This window comes from Crotalus tigris, unplaced genomic scaffold (genome assembly GCF_016545835.1).
Source record: "Crotalus tigris isolate CLP2741 ecotype Arizona unplaced genomic scaffold, ASM1654583v1 scf7180000019818.546109, whole genome shotgun sequence".
NCBI lineage: Eukaryota > Metazoa > Chordata > Lepidosauria > Squamata > Viperidae > Crotalus > Crotalus tigris.
The window spans coordinates 397,509-420,271 of record NW_024097727.1 but is presented as its reverse complement, the minus strand read 5'-3'; the positions used below and the strand labels follow the sequence as shown (position 1 = coordinate 420,271).

At 55.1% G+C, this 22,763-nt stretch overlaps 2 protein-coding genes across 8 annotated transcripts in view; both read right to left on the bottom strand.

Moving 5' to 3' along the window:
* The window catches only part of SCRIB (scribble planar cell polarity protein), a 36,917-nt gene extending 23,289 nt beyond the window's left edge, over window positions 1-13,628 (bottom strand). For 3 of the 6 annotated variants that reach the window (XM_039364621.1, XM_039364620.1, XM_039364623.1), the window contains exons 1-10: window positions 13,297-13,627; window positions 4,294-4,411; window positions 4,040-4,118; window positions 3,691-3,780; window positions 3,548-3,604; window positions 3,372-3,435; window positions 3,037-3,111; window positions 2,302-2,446; window positions 1,411-1,529; window positions 1,094-1,293 (exon numbers count right to left, since the gene is read on the bottom strand). In XM_039364621.1, coding sequence (XP_039220555.1) covers window positions 1,094-1,293; window positions 1,411-1,529; window positions 2,302-2,446; window positions 3,037-3,111; window positions 3,372-3,435; window positions 3,548-3,604; window positions 3,691-3,780; window positions 4,040-4,118; window positions 4,294-4,411; window positions 13,297-13,458 — 1,109 coding nt within the window. In that variant the 5' untranslated portion in view covers window positions 13,459-13,627. Of the gene's footprint in view, window positions 1-1,093; window positions 1,294-1,410; window positions 1,530-2,301; window positions 2,447-3,036; window positions 3,112-3,371; window positions 3,436-3,547; window positions 3,605-3,690; window positions 3,781-4,039; window positions 4,119-4,293; window positions 4,412-13,296 lie in introns of all 6 variants that reach the window. The other 3 variants (XM_039364619.1, XM_039364622.1, XM_039364624.1) reach the window with 3 other exon arrangements.
* Window positions 13,629-15,160: 1,532 nt separating this feature from the next.
* The window catches only part of PUF60 (poly(U) binding splicing factor 60), a 12,559-nt gene continuing 4,956 nt past the window's right edge, over window positions 15,161-22,763 (bottom strand). Inside the window, exons 3-11 of one of the 2 annotated variants that reach the window (XM_039364614.1) lie at window positions 21,672-21,761; window positions 20,948-20,998; window positions 18,834-18,995; window positions 18,657-18,749; window positions 17,647-17,860; window positions 17,373-17,563; window positions 16,661-16,805; window positions 15,786-16,021; window positions 15,161-15,593 (exon numbers count right to left, since the gene is read on the bottom strand). In XM_039364614.1, coding sequence (XP_039220548.1) covers window positions 15,294-15,593; window positions 15,786-16,021; window positions 16,661-16,805; window positions 17,373-17,563; window positions 17,647-17,860; window positions 18,657-18,749; window positions 18,834-18,995; window positions 20,948-20,998; window positions 21,672-21,761 — 1,482 coding nt within the window. In that variant the 3' untranslated portion in view covers window positions 15,161-15,293. The remainder of the gene's footprint in view (window positions 15,594-15,785; window positions 16,022-16,660; window positions 16,806-17,372; window positions 17,564-17,646; window positions 17,861-18,656; window positions 18,750-18,833; window positions 18,996-20,947; window positions 20,999-21,671; window positions 21,762-22,763) is intronic. The other variant, XM_039364615.1, reaches the window with a different exon arrangement.

Genomic DNA, 22,763 nt, shown 5'->3' with positions numbered 1-22,763 from the left:
ATAAAAACAGGGGTATCTGTGAGCCTCGCGAATCTCTCTGGGAACCTTCTGGCCCCGTGGGTCACAGGCCGAAAAGCAGGACTGCTACGACGGGCTCCGAGCCGGAGAGGCTGTCTTTGGGAGGAGGGCGACAAATGGTCTCTTTAAACTGTGGACAAGGACTGGCCAACACGCAGAGTGGACCGTGAAGGGATTTCTGATGAGCAGAGGCTGGCCGCTGGCCCTGGGCCCTTCCAGGACAAAGGTGCGCCAGGTGGAGGCTCCTCTGCTTGCTAATTCAGTCAGCCCTGCGAGTGGAAAGGGAGACGGGGAGCTCCAGAAACAGGAATGCCAGCCCTGCCACGTTTGGCTCCCCCCCCCATCCTGACCATCGCCACGTCCTGTGGGTTTTTCTACTTCTGGAAAGATCACATGGGCTGGTTTCCTACAGGAGCTGCGCCTCACGCTGGCTGAGCACACTTGTCAGCAGCTGCACAGAGAGAGAAGGCAAGGGGACTCGCGCAGCCGGGCCCCAGGAGAGGGTCAGGATGGGGGGAAGGCTCCTGCCCAGTGGGCCTAGCCAGCTGAGGCCCGCGATGTGGGGAGAGTTGCAGCGCTCCTGCTGTTTTCAGGGCAGGTGCGCTGCAAAGCGCCTGAATTTTTATCACGTGACCAAAGGGACGCTGCAACGGCTGGAACTTCGGAAGGGGTTCGAATGTCCCTTTGCTCAGCGCCGTCAGAATTCTGAATAGTTCTGGAACAAACAGTCGCTAAGTCGAGGACTGCCTGTACAGCTCACACACAGTCTCTTACTTATATCCAGGCTGAGAGATGTGCTCACTGCTACTGAGATGTTGGCTCACTGAGATGGGCTGTTTTGCTCTAAATCAGCACATTTTTTGTTTTCATACCGCTAAGTGATACGTCATCCGAGTCGTGGTTGCGAGTAGCCGCTCAGGAACAGGCAAAAATGCAGAGCCCATGTAAACCGGGCAACCTTTAGCCACCTCCAGGCGGACACGCACAATGAGGGGTGGTGAGGGGTGCTCGGCTGGCCCAGGGCGCCAGTTCTGAAGCAAGCCTGGACTGCTTCCCTCTCCCACCCCAGCCGTACCGGTTGCCTGCTACATCCAGGACGTGCAGCTCAGTGGTGCTCGCAAGCTCCGGGGGCAGCAATTCCAGGCGGTTGTCTCGAAGGGAGAGCACATTCAGGCTGCTGCAGCCCCCAATCTCTGCAGGAAGCAACGTCAGGCGATTCCGGTCCACATTGAGGTTGGTCAGCTTGGTGAGTTTCCCCAGAGACCTGGGGAGGGTCTGAGAAAAGAGCACCCGGAGGTGGAGGCGTAAGACCGCCACCCTTGGCAGATCAGCGAGCTCACCTGGAGAGCGTCTGCCTAAACCGTAGCAGGCAGAGCCAAGTTGCATGCCCACCTGTAGCAAGTTCTCGGTGAGGATGAGCTCCGACAGGTTTGCACAGTCCCCGATGGCTTCAGTCACCTCTGTGAGACGGTTCTGGTCCACCTTCAGGATGGAGAGCTGCTTCAGCTGGCCTGGGCAAAGGTCAAGAGAGTATAGATGACCCCTGCGCAGCCAGGGCTGCTCCAGGCTGGATTCTGTGGGAGGTGATTACAATCCCTTTGGGGATTTTAGCTCTCTCAGAAACGTGGCACCATCATATAGGGTTTCCTGCCTGAGTAGGGGTTGGACTAGAAGACCTCCAAGGTCCCTTCCAACTTTGTTGTTCTGTTCTGTTCTGAGCAGCAGATTCAAGGGGCTTAATGAGAGAGGCGTAATCTGGGAGCAGAGGAACCGGAAGCTGCCTGGGCGTTTGCTGGAGCAGCCCATCCCCAGCGCTCCTCTCAAGGGAAGGCAGGTGCCCACCTGGGCATCAGAGGACAGAAGACCTTTAACAAAAGCCATAACCAACTGGTCCGCATCCCGCTTTTACGCTCTCATTCTGGTACTTAAGCTTCTTATGCCCCTTAGCGGGAAAGTGCAGTATAGATAAATGGTACTAACAACAACAACAAGAGCACCGACTTTTAGCTTTATAACGAAAGCTTAAAGGGCTTCGGTTTTATGACACTCTTTTTCCAATCAAGGATGTTTTTCGCCTCCCCCCCCCCAGCAAAGCTGTGTTCCCCAAAATTCTGTACCAAGGAACGAGTTCTCCAAAAAGCTCCTCCCAACTCCAGAAATAAGAACAAATGAAAAGCAGATTTCAACGCCAAAGCCGATACCATTGTGGGACGGCTTCCTTGTTTCTGAAGACACCCCCCCCCAATCTCGCTCAAGGGTCCCCCCAAGTATGGCCACACTCACCAATGCCGTCGGGAATCATCTCCAGCAGGTTCTGCGACAGAAGAAGGTCCGTCAGCACCACCAACCCGCTGATCTCATCGGGCAGCTGCTCCAGCTTGTTCTCGGAGACGTCCAGGCAGACCAGCCGGCGCAGATTGCCCAGCTCCTGCAGAGAGGGAAGCGAGGCAGGCTGACTCGGATGGCTGCTCTGCTACACTCCGGCTTCTTTGCGCTGGACCCTCAGGACACCAAGGCGCTCCTCCCCGGGGCTCAGCTGGCCCCCTTCATTCCTGCCACACTGAACACGTGGACGCCCCAAACAATTCCACACGGAAGCTTCGGGTATAAGCAACACTTCCGACTCTTGCAGCGTGGGCCGCCTGCCCTACCAGGCCGGATCCCTCCCTCTCCCTGACGATGCTGCCTGTTGGCAGACCCCCAGTCCCTGTCCACAGTCGAAAGAGACCATTTGTCGCCCTCCCCAAAGAAAGCCTCGCTTTCTGAGCATAGCTCCTTGGCCCATGAAGGCTGCCCGAGGTATCAGCTCAGAGCCCGTCGTAGCAGTCCTGCTTTTCGGCCTGTGTCCCACGGGACCAGAAGGTTCCCAGAGAGGGACACGGCTCCCGGAGAGACTGTCCGCTTGCAGATAACCCCGTTTTTATTGCTGGGACCGGAAATGTCAGCCAGGCAGAGGCACCCGAGGCCCTGGCCACGGCACGGGAAGACCAAGGCGCGGGAGGGGGTGGAAACACTTACCGGGGGCAGGCAGGAGAGCTGGTTCCTGTCCAGCCAGAGCTCACGCAGGTTTGGCAGGGCGCCCAGGGTGTCTGGCTGTGAAGGAGAGGAGCACAACATCACTCTCCATGGCACACACCCTTCCCGGGACCTCCTCCCCCGGGGGGCGCCCTCAAGCCCAGTCCTCGAGAGGCCTGCTGAGAGAGGAGACTGGAGCAGGGGCAGGCCATCCCCACTCAGGATCCGGGGCGAAGAGCTCTGTCCTGGGCTCAGGTGAGAAGGAGCCGCACAGCCAGTGGGCGAGGCCGGCTAGGAAAAGAAAGAAGGGTGGGTCTCCCCCCTCGAGGCTCCCTTACCAACACTTCCAGATCGTTGCCCCCAAGGTCCAGCTGCTCTAATTTGACAAGGAAGGAGAGCGAACTGCAAGGCAGAGGGGAAAAGTCAGGGCCGCTGGGAGCACAGGAGCTGCGCCCCCCCTCCACGGGGCTCCTCTGGGGCCCCTCCGCCAGGGCAGGGACAAAGGGGCACTCACGCCGGGAGGCACTTCAGCAGATTCTCACGGAGCTCCAAGGTCACCAGGTTGGCCAAGCTGGGGGAGAAAGGAGGGCTCGGGTTGAGCAGAAGAGTGGGCCCTGCCCCACGCCTTGCCCCCCCCCACGCCAGGCACCAACTCACTTGCCAATGTCGTTGGGCAGGCTCTGCAAGGAGACGTCGTTCAAGGCCAGGTGGCCCAGGTTGCGCAGCTGGGTGAAGCCCTCGGGGAGCCTGCAGGAGAGGCAGGGGGAGCCTGGAGGTCTCTGCAGGGCAACTGGCCTTTGGGGCTCTCAAGACCCCAGAGGGGAAGGCACCAGACGCTTCAGCCTCTCCCAGGGCAACCTCCGCCCCCCCCCCGCTCTGCCCCTCCCAACAGAGCCTCCCTACAGCTGCCCCAAAGCCCTTCCGTGCAGCCAGCCCCCCCCCCCCCCAGCGAGAGGCCCTTCCGGAAGGACAGGCAGGCGCCCCCAGGCGGCCACTTCTCTCCTACCTGGACAAGGGGTTTCCACTGAAGTCTGCAATCTCCAGGGACTTGCAGAACTTGATGCTCTCGGGAATCTCCGGAATGTCTGGAGCAGAGGGCCCAAAGACGGGCAGGAGTCAGCGAGGAATCTCAGAGCCAAACAAGCCCTGCTCCCCCTCCCCTCCCCCCAGCATAAAAGACAGGAAGAGAGACCACCCTGGATAGCCTGGAAGGCAGCAGTCTCCCCCCCCCCCCGCCAGGCACGAGGGCCCCTTACCCACCGTTGCGGGAGATGTCCAGCTCCACCAGCTGCATGAAATTGGCCACCTCAGGAGGGAGGCGCTGGATCTCATTGTCACTCAGGCCCAGCCTGCGCAGGTTCAGGAGTCGGAAGAAAGGCTGCGTGCAGAGAGGGAGGGGCTGCTCACGGGGCCGGAGGGAAGCCTGGCCAGCCTCCCCCTCCAAGTGCCCTCCCTCCCCTGGGGGGCCGCCTGCTCTCCCTGCTGGCACGGTGGCCTTGGCCACTGCAAAGGCAGCTCTGCGCAGACTGGGGGGAACAGCAGTGGGGGGGGTGTCTTTGGGGAGCCACTTGCACCCAGTCCTGAAGGCCGGAGAAAGCTTCAGCAAGGGCCTCTCCACCCTGGAGGCCCCCCAGAGCAGAAGACGTCCTGCAGACCTTCCCAATCCACCATTGGCTCGTCAATTTGCAACCTTCCCTGCTAAGCACAGCTGACTTGGCCCCGGTTGTTTTTTTATAGTTCCATGCTGCTTGTCACACAATCTTCTAGCTGGCATTCACTGTAAATCATTTCTGACCTCACCCTCCACATTATCCAAATAGACACCCACATTCATGTCCCCACCCCACCTGCTCCCACAGCACAAAAGCTTCTCACACGTTTATCAGTATACATGCTGAACAACCAAGGGAACCAACACCCATATCTTATTCCATGCTCAATGCTGAATTACAAGTGCTCCTGGTTTAGCGACAACAACTGTTCAGTTACAATGGTCATTAAAAAGTTACTTCACAACCAATTCCACAGCATCTGTGACATTCTCTCTCTCTGTGTCTCTACCTCTCTCTCTCTCTCTCTCTTTCCACACAGAGCGGAGAGATTGCTTCAACAAGGGATTCCTTTTCTTGAGCTTCTTCACTTGTCCCTAAAAAGCGACAACCGCAGGTTAAAAAGCTGAGCTCTCTGTGGACCTTCATTATCCTCCCTGGTGAGACCCTAATCAGTTCCATAGCAAAGGCTTTAGCCTGCCTCCTAGGCAGCCAACCCCAGCCAACCCTGCATCCCATCTGAGGCACACTCCTCATGGTCCACCTGCTTACTCTCTGGGAATCCCTTTCTCTCCAGCCAATGTAAATACGAGCCTCAATTCTCTTTTTGCTAATCATTTCAGCAGCTGCGCTGAGCATTCCCAAGAATGGGAGACTGGGAGGAAAGGGCTACAAGAGTCCCCAAAACTTCCCACTCACTTGGGCTCACCTGGCTGTTTAGAGAGGCTGTTGTAAAGCAAAGGAAAGCTGAAGTAAAATGCAACCGTGTGGGCTTTTCACCCGGGGACTGCTTCACAGAACCACCAAACTGCCAGCCCCAATCACAGCAATTGCTTCCTCTATTTACCGGGTGTTTCATTTATGTCCATCACATACTGCTCTTATTTAGCCACCAGCTTCAGACTCCATGCAGGTAACCCTTGACACATGACCCTGACTGAGCAGGCAAGTCAAAAAATGGGTCACGTGATCACGGGCAATTTTACAACATTTTTTGGCAATCATGAAGCAAATGCTGAGGTTGTTAAGCTATGGAGCACTTTTTGTGAGAACCAGAAGTAAATCCTGGTTTCTAAGCAAAAATGATGTAAACCACAGTCCCATGATTATGGAATGCGGCAAACAGCCATAAATGTGGGCCCGTTGCCAAGTACCAAAATTGTGATCACATGACCGGGGTGAGAACTTCAAATCTGTCTTTTTGGGGGGTCTATTGTAACTTCAAGCAGTTGCTAAGCAGCTGGTCATAAGTCAAGAGTCACCTGTATTCATGTACAACATTCGTAATTTAAGCCCATGTACCTTATCATATGCTGTTTCTAAATCAGCAAAACTTTTCCTTAACACACACCTTGGCTTCAACTAAGCCACAGGTGTCAAACTCGCTGCGTCACGTGATGTGTTGCGACGTGTCACAACTTTTTTTGCATTGCCGGAGCTGGGGTGGGCGTGGCATCTGTATGATGCAACCGGTCTGCAGGCCGGCAGTTTGACACTCCTGAACTAAGCATTCAACAAACTTCCTCCCAAGATCTTAGCAGAGAAGACAACAAAATGATGGCTGGACTTGGCTCCATTAGAAAGGCCTGAGGCCAGCTGGACAACTAGAGTTAACGAATGTCCACCGCCAAGCCAGTTTCCCTTAATGCATATTCAGGATATGTGCTGAATACATAAAGGAGAGCGTTCAGCTTTCTTTCATCCAGCATCACCACCAGATGGATCCACAACTGGCTGGCCAACTGCACTCAACACGAGGTCCTACCTGGAATGACATCTACACGGAGGGAAGCATGCAGTGGGGTCCCTCAAGGTTCTGCCCTGGGCCCAGTTATCTTGAACATTGTCCTAAATGATCTAGGTGAGGGCACAGGAAGGGAACTCATCAAACATGCAGATGACACCAAGCTGGGGGGGGGGAATTGCCAACACTTTAGATTATGGGTGCCTGGGCTGCATTTAAGCCAGTGGTTCTCAACCTGTGGGTCGGGACCCCATTTGGGGTCGAATGACCATTTCACGGGGGTCGCCAAACCATGCTGTCCGCCATTTTTTTCCGTTTTCCCTAGCTGTCCTACTCCCTCTTATTGGTGGCCACACCCACTTGGGGGTCACCACAACATGGGGAACTGTATTATGGGGTCATGGCATTAGAAAGGTTGAGAATCACTGATTTAAACGAAGGGGAATTATCTTAAGCCATATACATAATATATATAATATCGTTTTATAACATAAAATCACATAATAATGCTCCAAGTTTACAGTCTTGTAGGGCTGCATGACTAGCTGTCCAAGGCCACGTGCTTGGTCACACCTGCTTTAGAAGACAGACTCAGGATCTAGACCGACTTGAGCAGTGAGCCCTATCTAACGTGATGCAGCTCAGTGATGAGGAAAGTAAGGTCCTGCGCCTAGGCAGCAAAAGCCAAAGGCACAGGCATAGCAGAGGCGGCCCCCAGTCTATCAGCATTAGCACTGAGAAGGATCTGGGTCTCCTGGTGGGCCACCTGGCTTAACAGCAGGGTGGCTGTAGCTGCCCAAAAAAGCCAACGCCGTCCTGAGCATCAAGATTGCAGGAACTGATGATAGATAGCACCCTTCTCTGTGCTGCACGAGTGAAGCCACACTTGGAATATGGCATTCGTTTCTGATCACCACGATGGAAAAAAGAGGCCGTAGAAAGAGGGAGGGAAGAGGAAGAAAGAGAAAGAGGAATCTGGGGGCTAAACTGTACGATGAACAGTTAAGGGAACTATGTATGTCTAACCCAGGGGTAGGCAACCTTGGCTCTTTTGAACCGGCTGGCTCAGGAATTCTGGAAGTTGAAGTCCATGAGTCATAAAAGAGCCAAGGTTGCCTACCCCTGGTCTAACCTCTCAAACAGAAGGATTAGGGGTGACGGGACAGATGTCTTCCAGCACTTGTGGGCTGTCCCAGAGAAGAGAGGCTCCTGTCAACAGGACAAGAAGTAACGGCTAGGAGATCATCAGAGAGCCAAGAACTAAGGAGACATTTCCTGACAGTGAAAACAATCCGTCAGTGGAATGGCTCGCCTCCACCACACGCTCCATCCCAGAAGACTCTCCAGAAGAGGCTGGACAATCATTTGTCCACAGTAGCATAGGGTCTCCTGCTCAAGCAGGGGGCTGGAAGACATCCAACGTCTCTTCCCACCCTGTTACTCCATCTTCTGTGTTATTCTTTTGCTGACCTGGAGCCTTCTATACTGGATCGTGGTTTCTCGCCTTCTATGGGAGTTTCTTGAGGCAATGAGCTGCTTCTGAGCACATGCCACAGGGTGACACAGGCTAGAATATGCCCATATTCTCCTTCTGTTACTTGTGTTATTTCTAAGGATATTCCATAATTTTTGTAGTCATCTAACTTCGTAATTACCAGACTGCTAATCTAACTTCATCGTTCAGGGGCTCTTGTAAGAAGGGAATACTTTGCAAAATATTTCAGATGTTGAGATGTGTGCTACACAAAATTTGAATACACTCCTTCTAGCCCTGTTCGATGTTCTTTAAATCTGATACTGCCTATTAGCATCTATTAACAAATGTACTTGGAGCTGGAACCTCCTTCGAAGATCGAAGTTCTTTTGGAAAACTTCCTTGTCTTTCTGTGTCTTTTTTACAGTCTTTTTTACAGATGTCACTGTAGCAGTCCATATTTGTTTTAACAACTCTGTGAAATTCTTTGTTAAATTTCTTCTTGAGATCTTTGTCTTTCTGGCTTTCATCTCTCAACTTTTGGAGGGTTGGTCTCTCTCTTCTGGCCAATTTCCATTGTTTTTCCTGACTTCCACTTTGCTTTCTTCTTTGTTTCTTTGTTAGTCTTTGACAGTCTCTTCACATTCATTCTGAACTTAAATTCATTCCACAATTTCTCTGGTTCCCTATCAATGAGGTTCAGGACTTTCTCCTTGAAAACAACGGTAAGTATATGTCCAAGAGCATTTGACAGAAACTTCCGCTTTAGCTTGACTTGGAACTTGTGCACAAGCAATTTTTGATGTCTTTCACGGTAAACCTCTGGCTGCTCCTTTAACTGCGATCTGAGCTCTTTAACTGAGAAATAACTGAGCTCTTTCGCTTCATTATAGCACAGTCCGCTTGGTGTCTGCGTGTATTTCATTTGGCGATATCTAAATCGTATAAGCCCCATTTTCTTTTCTGGGAGACTGAGTTACCCAGAAAGCAACGGATAGAGAGAAAGTGGTAAGTTGCTGTTCTCTGGCTTCATGTTGGTTTTACAGCTTCCTCTTTAGCATCTCTAACTTTGGCACTCCAGTCTCCAATCCCAAGGAGCGCACCTGCCCTGACACTTCCCCTTTCACAGCGTCCCACGCCTAGCGCACCTTCCCTCCAGAGGCTCCATTGGGGAGCCTGGCAAATTCTCCAGCCTCTCAGTTCATTTAATGGCGGTGAAGGTCATTTAGCAAATGAAAGCAAACAGCAAGCCCAATCTTCCTTCATTTAATGACCGATTGATTAGTTAAATGAGCGCAGTGTAAAAAAAAAGTCATAAAAATGAGTCCCATTCATTTTACAAAGTACTGACTTACGACCCTAATAGGCAAGCTTCTCCCTCAGGGTTATAACTTGAGGGCTGCCTGCATCCTGAAAGATCCTCAGCAGCTCTCCAAGTTCTATCTGACCTGCAAGTTGCCAATTGTTTATTTCTTCTTCGGTGTTTCTTTTTTTCTTCAGGAGTAGTTGGCCCCTGCCTCCCTCCTCTGCCACTCAATATGCAGGGTGCCTTCGCTGCTGTTGTGGTCGTCTTCCTGTGTCGCTGCTGCTCAATATAAGGGCCTGGGCTTGCTTTAGCTGGGCAGCCAGAGGGCCCTTCTTCTTGCCTTGGGTGACCTGCTGGGATTATACATTCTTGGCCCGCATCTGTCACTTGTCCCTCCCAGGAACAATTTGCCCCCCCCCCAACTTGCCATGATGGGAAGCGCAGCAGGATGCCAGGATACATGGGCTAACAATGCAATGCAATTGCAAAAAAAGCAATTGCCACCCTAGACTGCAGCAACAGAACCAGAATATCAAGATCAAAAGATATTGTCGTTTCTATTCTGCATCGGTCAAAGCAGACTTAAGTCTGGACAGTACATTGTAGGAATCCTAAAACCACAGCCGTATCTACTCCAACATCCTGCATCCTACTCGGCCCAGGAGAGCTTCTCTGATAATAATATCTCTTTAAAGACCTCTAGTAAAAGAGCTCCTTTCCTGTGGCAGTCTGTTCCCCTGACTGACATCCCATGCCATGCTGAGGCTCCTCCTGATGTTTAACCGGATCCTCCTTCCTTGCAGCTTCTCCTCCCCCCACACCCACACTTCTGGCCAGCTCTGGGGGAGCAGCTGTCCTCCCTTCTCCTCTGGAGGCTTCAAAGAACCAGCACCTTAACTCTTTCCTGACAGCGCTCCCCTTTCAGCCCCTTGCCGGCCCTCTCTGGCCTGGCTCCATTCGGCCCCTGGGCTCTTGGACTTGGGGCCCCCAGAATTGGATGCGGGACTCCACAGGGGTCTGGGAGGACAGAGTTCAGGAAATAATTACGCCTCCCAATCTGGATTCGATGCTCCTGCTAAGGCCCCCCAACGTAGCCGCTTTAGCTGCTGCCTCAGACTCCTCCTGCCTGATGACTAACTTGAAGGAAGGACACAGAAAAACTGCCTCTCCTGACTTTGCCCACTGACAGGTCTCGCCCTTTTCCGATGAAAACCCTGCCAAGCACCAACTCCCAAGGACACACTCCCACGGTTCTTGTGTTCACTCTTGCTACGGTGGCACCATAACCCCATCCTTCCAGTCACCAGGCACAGGCGCCATCTTCCCCCACACATCCACTCCTTGAGTCCATCTCATCTACTTCTCAGCTCTGCCCGCTACAACTGCAGCCAATATTGTTTCACAAGAGCTTCCCAGCCATTAGGACTGCCCCATCTTTTCTTGGACCCTGGCACGCCTGGCGCTGGTCTCGATCCCTCTAGGGAAGGACGAGAAACAACAGATGGAAACTGACCAAGGAGAGAAGCAACCTGGAATTAAGGAGAAACTTCCTGATAGGGAGAGAGGACAACCAACCACTGGAAAAAGCTTGCCCCCAGAAATTGTGGGCGCTCCATCACTGGAGATTTTAAAGAAAAAACTAGGCAATCACGTGTCAGAGACGTAGATAAGATAAGATAAAATAAGATAACCTTTATTGTCATTTTTATACTGTGGGCACAATGGCACACATCAAAAGTGAAATTTAGTTGCCCGCTCTCAAAATGAAATACATACATGACACACACCTAAACATACTATGAACAACATCCCTACATATACATAGCAAATAAATATTAAATATTGTCCATCTTGAATATACAATGGAAGGAGGAAGCTTGAGAGTTCGCAAGGTTAATACTGTATGGAATGAAACTGGCTGAATCTGGATGTTCTGCTTCTCTCCTGCTTGAGCGGGGGGGGGGAGGGCTGGACTAGAAGACCTCCAGAGTCCCTTTCAGCTGTTCTATTCTGTTCTAAATCTCTGAAATCCTCTTGAGCTCCTCTCCCCTTCCACTCATCCCAAATCATTTCACTTCTACTCCAGTCTGGAGGTTCCTTCCCTCGTTCTTTCCACCAAAGCCACCACTGCACTGCTTTGCCTCTTTTGTTCCTTGCTCTCTTTCACTGTATCCTTTGCAACTTTTTCTCTCAACGTGCAGATGATTTCTGTTATTCATATGTTCCCCCCTTGTTTAGAGCCCCGCATCTTTATTTCACCATGCTTTCTTTTTTGTATTTCACATTAGCATATCTTCCACCCATGAGGGAAGGCTCCTTCGGCCATGGAGACCACAAAAAGAAATTGCAGACAATGGGAAGAAAGCGGGCTGCATGCAAAAGTGGGTGAGCAGGACAAAAGGGCATTGAGACGGCCTGGCCATGCATGGCCAAATATGTGAAAATGGCATCAGCCACGGGAAAGTTGTTTCACTTTTTTTGTGTTTAAATTTTTCCCTCAAGATCCACTCTTGCCACTACTAAGAAACGGTCTGCTCCACATTTAGAATGTCTCATTCTGGCCCTGACACTCTGAAACGTTCCGCATCAAATCAAATCTGCCTTTACTTTCACAGCTTTCACAAGTTTACACATAAGTTTTCAATCCTGCACCCCACCCAGAGTGGCAGCCAAGTTGCAATGGAGTTGGGCCACCTTAGAAATTGGATGAAGTCTTATGCTTAAGCCTTACATTTGAAACATACTTTTTCTAAGCAAGTCCTCACCGATCACCCATTCCCATTCATTTCGGTGTCTCTGAACAGCCCAGTCGCTGCCCGCCCTGTCCCGTCTCATCCACCCATTTCTCCCCTGACTCTCAGGCACTCAGAACCCAATGCCCTGGATGTGGCCCTTTCTCTGCTTCTCCCATTATCACCACTCCCTGGAAGGAAACAATGCACAACTGTCACCCGCTTACTGATTCTTACTTGGAGACCTGCCCATCAAAAAATTAGAAGATATACTTTGCCTCTTTCATAAAAAAAGACCTGAGTTACGCTGCCTGTATTCATCAGCTCCGTCCACAAGACCAGACATCCTCATTCACTTTCCTCTTTCTCTCCTTGGGGCTTCACCCAGGTGCAGCGTTTCTATATTTTATGTCTTTCATATGTTGATTTATCACTTGTAACTTTTATGTACACAGAAGGCAAATTCCTTGTGTGTCCAATCACACTTGGGCAATAAAGAACTCATTTTATTCTAATTGCTGCCATTTACTCCTTCTGCACACCCAGCTTGTGATTTTCCCACACCAGGCGTCACTCTGTGGGTACCCAGTTCAGCCTCCCCCCCCCCCACAGAGTCAGACAGGGAAAGTGCCCAGGCGGGGGCCTCCCAGGCTGGACCCGACAGGCCTTTGGCGGGCTCCCTACCGGCAGGAAGTCCACTTCGGGCACAGTCTGGTCAGGAGCAGCCCGTGGATAAGGAAATCTGAGTGAGGCCGGTCAGCCAAACAGGGAGGCCACGGCCGCTCCTGGGTTCGGCCAGGGGCGTAGCTCAGCGGGGGGCGGGGAGGAGGGGGGCTCGGCCAGGGGGGAGCTCGGGGGGGATGGGGAGGGGGCTCGGCCAAGAGAAGCTCAGCGGGGAGGGAGGGGGAGGAGGGGGCTCGGCCAGGGGGGAGCTCAGCGGGGAGGGAGGGGGAGGAGGGGGCTCGGCCAGGGGGAGCTCAGGGGGGGGGAGTGGGCCCGGCCAGGGGGAGGGTGGGGGGAGCTCAGCGGGGGGAGGGGGAGGGGCGGCCCAAGAGGGGCCCAGCTGGGGGAGGGACGGGGGCGAGGCGCGCGGGGGGCCGTCGCTTCCCTCCCAGCGACAGGTGCACGGCGGGCCCAGCCAGGGGGTGGGTGGGAGGGGGAGGGGCGCGGCGGGGGTCTCTCCCCGCGCGACGTCAGCGAGGACGGCGACCCCCCGCCCGAGAGCCCGGCGGGCCCACCTTGGGCAGCTCGCGGAGCTGGTTGGCGTCGAGAAGCAGCTCCTCCAGCGAGCGGCTGTAGCGGTAGACGTCGTCGGGCACGGCCTGCAGCGAGCAGTGCCGCCGGTCCAGCGTCTCCACCTGCCGGTTGCAGCGCCACAGCGGCGGCATGCAGCGCAGCATCCTCGGCGCCGGGCCGGGCGGGGGAGGCGGGGGCACGGGCCGCTCGGGCTCAGCGGCCGAGCCGGCGGCGCGGCATCCCGGCGGCAGGGGGACTCCTCCTCCTCCTCCTCCTCGCCATCCACCGCGAGGCACTCTGGGACGGCGCCGCCCCGCCGCGGAGGACTACAGCGCCCAGAGCGCCCGGCCGGAACCAGAGACCGCGCGTCCTAGCGCGTCCCGCCGTCTGCGCAGGCTCCGGGGAGGGGCCGCTCCTTCCCCGTCTCTCCCTGCGGCCCGAAGCGACTCCCCGCCCCGCCCCCCTCCGCCGGGCCGGCAAGAAGCGGGCGGCGGGACCCCGGAGGCCGCTCCGGTCCAGGCAGCAGCGGAAGGAGCTCTCCGGCCCTGGGCCCCGCCGCCGCCAATGCCGTGGGGCGGAAGATACCCCCGAGAGGGGCGGCCCCGCAAGCGGCCGGCGCAATCCCGACAGGATCTCGGAGGGCGGCCCCGCGCGGAGCGCACGGCAGTAGTCCAGCTGGGAAGCGGCCGAGGGCGAGATAGAGGGAGCAGGGCTGCGGGTCCGGGGGCGGCCAAGAGGGACCCGTGCAAAGGCGGGCGCTGCTCCTGCTCTGGCTCCGGGATGGTGAGCCCTGGGCGGCTGGAAACTGCAGCTGGATGCTGTCCGCCTCCGTCCACGCCCGCCCTGGGCTCTCCCAGCCAGGCCTCCCTGAATGGTGCAGCGGCGGGGGAGGGGGCCCAAGAGACCAGAGCCCCCCCCCCGCAGGCCCCTAGATCTACCTCCCAACACAATGGGGACGTATACACACACACACACACACACACCCGAGCCAGCCCAGAAGACTAGCCCGGTGGGCTGAATCTCCTGAGGGGGTGGGGGCTTCCCTTCCTCCAGCGCAAGCAGCCTTCTTTCCCTCCAGGGGCCCGCCTTACCTAGGGTCTTCCGAGACCTAACCACGGGGGACCCCAGAGGGACCATTACCTACTAGGGCAGGCGTATTCCCTCACAAGGAAGATGGTCTGTCCTGCTTCTGGGCTTCCCCACTTCCACTTCCTCCCCTTCCAGGCCAGCCCTTGCAGGAAATGGGATTCTGGACCAAACATGGCTGGAGGCTCTCATTGTTTTATGTAGCGGGAAAGAAGAGTAGGGTAGCTCCTGGAGCTTGTCAGCTGGAGAGCAGACAGCCTGGGTTCAAGATCCAAGTGCTGCATGACAGGGCAAGCTTCCGTTCCTGGCCCCAGTGCCTGCTTACCTAGCAGCTCAAATGTATGCAAATGTGAGTAGGTAAATAGGTACTACTTTGGTGGGAAGATAACCACATTCCGTGTCTTGACGTACAGTCGTGCTCGCTGCATGACCACGGAAATGTCTTTGGATAAGGCTGGCTCCCTCGGCTAAGAAATGGAAAGGAGCACTGCTCCCCTAGGGGTGGACGGGGGACAGGGCAAACCTTTAGTGTGGAAGAGACGTTAAGCAAAGACTAATGTACTGGTTTTCTTGTTAAAAACTGGTGTTTTTCAATTTGTTGGAATTGACAAGGAGGTCAATTTTAGTCTGAAGTGAAAATGCAGCAACACCACCAAACTTACTGTTTGGGATCTGGTGCCTAATAAATAAATTGCCTGGGAATGGCTACCTGTCCCAACCTGCATTCCCATTTTGCCACTGTGGAGGTAATGCTCTCACACGTACAACGGACAACAGAAGGATTTTCTTCCTGGCATCTTTACCAACAACTACGTGTACAACACAGGATAATGCTGGTCCAAAAATATTCCGGAAAACACGGGGAAAGGGAGTCATTGAGAAAAATGAAAGAGAAGTCTCTTTGTGAAAGAGTTCATGCAGAGAGGTCGCTATTATCAAATCTCTCCTGGTCATACACTTCAGCCACAACCTTCCTGCCCGCAAACCAGCGCCCGTTCAGTGCTTGGATGGCTTTATGAGTCTCTGAGGCCATGGAGAATTCCACAAAGATCTTGACGATGATCTCGGCGTCTTCTTCCTCACCCTGCTTCTCTTGATAGATGATGACTCGGTTAACAGCCCCAAATTTGCCACATTCCTCTGTTACTTCTCCTTCCAAGTCATCATCAATGTCCTTGGGGTCCACCATGTTCCGCAAAACCATCACTGTTGACTGTGGTGAAGAAAAAAGCAGGGAAAGGTCACCTCCCAGGACTCGAGGCGTTCAAGGGAGTCGCCTTCCGCCCAGCCTTGTTTTGTTCCCTCCATCACCGAGATGGGAGGTGGTCCACCGCTCTTCCATGACTGGCTTAGTTTGGAGGCCAATCCCAGGCAGCCCTTCCACTGGCACTGCTGGAGGACTCACCTCTTGTTTCCGGAGAAGCTTCTGCATCACCATGTGGCGGGCGCTGCTGCCAGAGATGCTCATGTGCTCCTGTTCACTGAGCATCTCTGGCCTTTCAGATTCCTGGAAAACCTCCTCCTCCTCCTTTTCCTTCTTGGCCTCTAATAGGCCTAGCGTTGGGGGACTGGCCAAGATGGGGTTCACCACACCCACCTGGGGAATAGTGACAGGAATAGGTGGGCGAGCTGGCGTGACACCTGGAGGAAAAACACACACGTGAAAAGGACTAGTCACCCATGTGCCCTCATGCTCCACTCCCAAAGCTAAACAGAATTTTATCCACGGCATCTCAAGCAAGGATGGTAATCCCACCAGATCAATACGCACAATCAACCCAAATTTAGAGAAACGGGCAGTCTCTCAACTCACAACATCCACAGCAGCCAACCGCATCTATGGCAGACAGTTGTATCAACAAGAAGTGAAAATTCTCAGGAAGAAGCTCAATACCCCCCCCCCAAGGCTCAGGTGACTCTCTCTGTCCTTCCGCTTCACAGAAAGGAAGGAAAGACAAGTGATCCTCCAGCCACAACTGTAATGGAGCCTGCCTGTTAACAGTCATAAATCGTAAAACGGGTCAGTCACATCATCGACCTGATTTTTATGACTTTTTGAAGCAGTTATGAAACAAATCTATCGCTCACTGTGATGCAATTTTGCTGAAAACCGGAAGCGGGCAAAACTCTCGTAAAATGCACAGTCATGTGACCACAGCACTCTGCAAATGGCCATCAATGCAGCTCTGTTGCTGAACACCCAAAAGGCAATCAGGTAATTGCGCAAGGGGGAGGGGATAACCACGGGAACTCAGACATTCCAGCTGCCAGGCCACTCACCCGTGATGACTCCTGGTGCCTGAGCTGCCATCACAGCCTGCGGTAAGGCCCCCAGGGGCTGCGCTAGGGTCAGGGCTGGGGTCACCAGTCCAGGGGTGGCTAATGTGCTAAGGACGGCGGCACCCGCCACCCCTGCCACGGCTTCCTACAAGAGAAAAGCCAGCTCTGCTATGGCTCCTGCAGCCATGGGGCTCCTTCTGCACCCCAAGGTCGCACCCGAGGAAGCCCACAGATGGGAGCCCCCCCAGGGAGAAGCCCCGCTGGTGTGGCGGAGGCCGTGCTGGGGGCTCGTCCTCTGGCGGTAAACAGCCATCGGCTTCCCTGGGCCCACCAGAGCGGGAGGGGCCTCTCAGGCCAGTATTCGCCTTTGCCTGCCTGATGGTTTCGTTGCCCAGTCCCTGAGACACTAGCCAGGCTCGAGCCGGGGCAGCAGAGGGAGGAGGGACAGGCGCTCCACACAGGAGCCTGCAGAGCAGCTACACAAGCTGAGCCTCCGGTCCCCTCCCGCTCCCTGATGCGGAGGGTGGAAGCCTGCCGGAGCTTGCAGAGGGAAGGGGATGTAGGCTGCTCTCTGCCCTCAGATGTGGGACTGGTGCTACTGCTGGTCAAGGAGAGGGGCATGGCAGGAAGGGCAATCTGTCCGCGAGGGCTACCGCCTCCCCTTGGATCAAGCCCTCCCCCCCAACTCCGCTCCCCGGGTCTTGCTTCTTACCTGAGCGGTGATTTTTGCCGTGGCAGCAGCTGCGGCTACGGCTGCTGCAGGGGGCAGGCCTCCCGGGGTGGCCGGGGTCAGCAGAGGCATGGGCGGGGTGACCGCTTTGCCCACACGGAGATACTGACCCCCCAGGTCAAAGAGGTTCATGGAAGAGACGGCGTCCTGCGAGGACTGGGCTTTCTCGTATTCTGAACGGGCAGAAAGAGCAACATGGAGAACTGAGCGCCGGCTCTGGGCCCCCAGCAGTGGGGCAGCTGGCCCCAGGGCTTACCGATGAAGCCGTAGCCCTTGTGCTTCCCCGTGGTAGGATCCCGGGCCAGCGTGCAGGACTTGATCTTCCCAAAGGCCTCAAAGACACTCTTGATGTCGTCGTCAGAAAGATCCTGGTGCACCGACGCCACGTAAATGCGGTTGAAGGCTCGAGCCTCCTCCGCCAGCTGGTCGATGATGGGCTGCGCTTGGCCAATGTTGCTGGGCCTCCCCACCTGCAGGAAGACAATCCGTGAGGGCCTCTGGGCAGCGCCAGGCCCCTAGAGCACCACCTTCTCAACCTCCTGCCACGGGGGCACTTGGCCTAGCCAACATGCTCAGCTAAAAGGGGAGGGGGACAGTAGCCTGTTCTACAAGCCTATCATTCTATAAACCGTGATTCAGCAAACTATGGGTTAACAAATGTTCCCACATCCAGAGTTACTCATTAGGCCTACACCCTGTCTTTTTTTCTTGCCGCCAATTTTATTCCCAAGGCAACCCCGTGGGGTAGGTTGGGAAGAGGACGTGTCAGTGGCCAGCAAGGTGAACCTGGACCTCCTCGTTCCCAGCCCAGCCCCTCCATCTCACTAACCCTGGCATGCCAGAGGAGGGAGCAGGGGAACCTGGCCTGCGCTTAGACTCTTGCGTTAAGCCAGTCACTGCACTGAGTTCCGATTTGTTTTTGCCACTTGGCCCACCGCGTCACGGGAATACAGCAAGGAAGTTTCGTTAACCTGGCTTTGTAACCCCTTCTCAAGGTTCCTTGCCACGAAATGAGTTGCAAGCGCCAGGCAGGCAGGCAGACCAGCCGTCCACCACTATGGGGAGGAGAAGCCTTTGCCGTTCAGGGGTCCCGGATGGCCTTGGGCAAAGCCCTTGGCCTGTTTCTAAAGAAGCTCCGGATGCACCCCTGCAGAAACCTCAGCCCTGCTGGTAGGCCCTGGGGCAGGCAGGTGGCACGGCTCTCCCCTTTTACCGGACGCAGAGACACTGCTGCCCCCAAGCCTCCCCCCAGCCGGCCTCACGTACCTTGATGTTCCGCCCTCCGAGCATCACTGAGTTCATCTGCTCCAGGGCCAGCTGAGCAGCTTCAGGGACCTCATATTCCACAAAAGCAAAGCCCTGGCCGAGCAGAAAAGGGGGCTTAAAGCACGCTCATGCACTCCTCCCACCCCACAGCCCCCCCCAAGTCCCAGTCCCCCTCACCTTATGCTTCATGGTCACGGAATCCCAGGACATGTCGATACTCTTGATGGGCCCAAAGGGGGCAAAGGCCTGCCGTATGGTGTCCTCTCCCAGCTCATAGTAAATGGAGCCCACGTAGACCCGGCACATGATGGCCAGGGCCCGTTGCCGCTGCGCTGCCATCTGTATCGGAGAGAAGGTCTGGCTGGTCAGAGCAGGAGGGAAGCTCAGGCCCAGCAGCTCTCCCGTGCCCCCCTCCCCAGGAGCAGCAGGAGGCTCCCCGAGGGGGAACTAGCCCAGCCCACCTTTGCCCTCCCTCTGCCACCCAAAAGGGCCCTTCCCCACGATTCTGCCCCCACACAGCAAGAGATCCAGATTGGGCACCTCCTCTCTGTCTTCCCCTGAAATACCCCCCACCCCAGGACGCTGCCTCTCCCTCTCGGCAGGCGCCTCTGGGAACCAACAACGGCCACAATGCCAACACCTTTCTCCCACTGCCAGGCCAGCTGGGGCAAGGAACCGTCTGACACTGTCCCAAGGATGTACAGTAGCAGGAGGTCCACGCTGACGTATTTCTTCTGCCAAAAGTCTAGCCAAGCTACAACCCAGATTCACCACTATGGTTCAGTGGCCGGGCAGCGGCTCCCCTGCCTGGCAGCACAGCCGGGCCCAGGACAAGCAGCTGGAGCTGGAAGAAAAAACCAAGGCTACTCCTGTCCTCCTCAGAAGCTGGGGACACTGGCTGGCTGTCCATAAGAGCCAAGAGCACCTTGGGGGCTTTGCAGCAGGCCCTCAACACTTCTCATGACTGCAGGGGGGGGGAGCTATAAGGCTAGGAAACCTCAGTTCTCCCTACTCCTTCTCTGGGGCACGCCTGCCACTCAATCCCTCCCCAACCCTGGAGAGAACTGCGTTGGGCAGATGCCAGGCCAAGCCTCCGATCTCAGCTTCCCTTCCAAACAAGTCGGTGTGTGTGTGTGTGTGTGTGTGTGTGTGTGTCTCATTCCTCCCCAGAGAGATGAGGGGCTCTCTGCAGGCAGAGGCTCTCTGCTGCACATCAGGACAGCCAGCGCCACTGGACAAACTCAACGAAGGGCACGCACTCCCAGCGTTCAGGAGCCAGCAGAGCAAAGAGTTAGGGAGAGGGGAAACGGGCATCTAGAATGAAGCCCATGGGGGCTGCCTGGCTACTTGGGCTACCTGCTTTCCCCCCCCCCCCGACCCAGCAATCTGGCTGCCCATCGAGCATCCCAGAACCAGAACCAGACTGAGCGGCTGTTCTGAGGTGGGCACCCAGTTCTGCTTCCCTTCCACCTGCCCCACAGAAACTAAGCTAAGCCCGTCCTTCTGGTCCCAGCTCAGAGTACCTGGGTGGTCTAACCCCAGAGGCAGCTCCGTTGAGCCGGACTCTTCAACAGCTCCAAGAGGATCAGTCTAGGCCAACCTGTCTGCCTGATACACAGCAGGAGCTGGGGCCCTCCGCAAGATCCACCACCACATTAAGGCAGACCTCTGGCTCCTGCCCAGGTGCGCCACGTGGCTGGCATTCAGGCGGAAGGAAGGAGCACCTGTCTCTCCAGGAGAAGGCTTGGCCTGCCGCTTGCTGGCTTGCCTTCGTATGCTGGCCCGTGCCAAGGCTGTAAAAGCAAGCAACCTGTGCCCTGGCAGCTAGGCCCCACGGCCACCATCTTTCTGCCCCAGTACCAGCCAGCATCCCCTTCCTAGCACCCTTCCACTTGTCTGGGAGAGCTGGCCGAGCCCCAGCCACTGGCCACCAGCCTCTAGCATTTCAAGCTGGCCCTCTGGTGAGTTACCTTGGCAGTTACTTTGAGGCCAGGACCTCAGCATCCCTAGAAAGGTAGTTCTCCCGCTGCTTGAGACTAATGCTTCCTTCCTTTCTCTCATTCTCTCTCTCTCTTTCTCTCTCTGTCTCTCTGGCCAGTACCTCCAGGGATCCCAGCTGCCCCCAGCTCAAGGTCTTCCACTGGGGAGCTTATACTTGGCCTTGGCTGATGGGGGGGGGGTAATATCCAGAGCAGGGGATTGGCGGGAGAGGGAGGCCACAGCTACGTCCTCCCCCAGGCTAGGCCCTGACTAAGACCAAGTGCCCAGAAGAAGTGAATGTGTCTATTGACCGATTGCAAAGGTGAGAGAGGATCTCCAAAGCCCATTGTCACTGCTGCCATCTGAAAGACAGTAAAGACAGAGTTCAGTCTGTGGGAGCTGAGCACACCACGGGGTTTGTCAAAACTCAAGTGGGAGAAAGAGGCCTCGCCTGCCTGCCTACTGCCTCCTCCTCCTCCTCCTCCTCCTCACTGAACACCCCCGGCCGACCCTGGGCAGCCGAAGCAGGGAGGTCCAGGACAGTCTTTAGCCCTCAGCAGACAACTAGCTATAGGGACAGCCCCCCACACACATACACCCGCAGCAGCCAGAGCTGCCCCAAGCCGCCCCACCCTGTAACTCCTCAGGAAGAGGGGCTCAGACAGCAGCTACCAGCCCCCCTCCCGCTGCCCTGCAAGACCACAGACCCTCCCTGACCCTCCCTGCCTGTGAGGCCGACTGCTGCCTCCCACGCCAGCCTCTCTCTCTCTCTCTCTCTCTCTCTCTCTCTCTCTCTCTCACACTCACACACACACACACACTTTCCCCCCCCTCTCTCTCCAAGCAGCTAAGCTTCCCTCCGCAGGCGGCAGTGTCTAGGCCTGGACGTCATGGCAGGCCGAAGGCAGCACTCCAGGCAGATCTCAGGATTGGCAGTGGCTCTAAGTGCATAAGGGGCTGCCCTGGGGAGGGGGGAGGGGAGGGGGAGGGGAGGGCATGTCAAAGGCAAGCAAGGGCATCCTGGCAGGGCCTCACCTGGAGGTTGGTGAGCTGCTGCTGCTGGTGGGCAATCGTCTGCTTCACCAAGACGCTTTTGATGCTCTGCTCCATCGCGTATTTTTTGGCCTAGGAGGAGAGAGGGGAGAAACCAAAGTCACAGAGACCAGCAGCTGGCAAAGCTCCAGCTCGAAGCACATGAGACTCAGGGAGAAGGTGGCCCTCCTGCTCACACGCACCCTCCTCCCTCCATCAGCCCCCCCCCCCAATTAGGCCAGGGGGACCATTTTCTATTGTCGTAAAATGCCTTACAATAATTTTATGTCATAGAATGTTTTATAAAATTTGCCAAATTTCAATTCCATGGGAGTTATGGGTCCCACTTTTTGGACCCGTTCTGTTAAGTTAGCCTTGGTTCAAAAATGATTGTCCTATCAAGATTACATGAAGTATTAGTACCGCTTTATAAAACCCTAGGGAGGCCACACCTAGAATACTGCAACCAATTTTGGTCACCGTATCACAAAAAACATGTTGAGACTTTGGAAAAAGTTCAGAGAAGAGCAACTAAGATGATCCAAGACCTGGAGACTAAAACATAGGAAGAACGGCTGGAGGACTTGGGTTTGGCCAGTCTAAAGAAAAGAAGAAATAGGGGAGACAGGATAGCAGCATCCCAGAATCTGAGGGGCTGCCACAAAGAAGAGGAGGGGGCCACATTATTCACAGAAGCTCCAGAGAGAAGGACAGGAAACAATGGTTAGAAACTGACCAAAGAGAGAAGCAACCTGGAATGAAGGAGAAACTTCCTAACAGTGAGGACAATTAACCAGTGGAACAGCTTGCCACCAGAAGTTGTGGGAGCTCCATCACTGGAGGCTTTTAAGAGGCTAGACAGTCACTTGTCTGAAATGGTATAGGTTCTCCTGCTTGAACAGGGGGGATGGACTAGAAGATCTCTAAGGTCCCTTCCAGTTCTGTTCTGTTCTGTTCTGTTCTGTTCTATTCTACTCTGCACCATTTCTCTCAGTTAAGAGGTTTTATGGGAATGTGAGTTTTAGAACCATATAAGGTATGTATTATGTCGTTTTTATCATTGGTGCTGTTCCGACTGTCGGCAACGGAGCCACC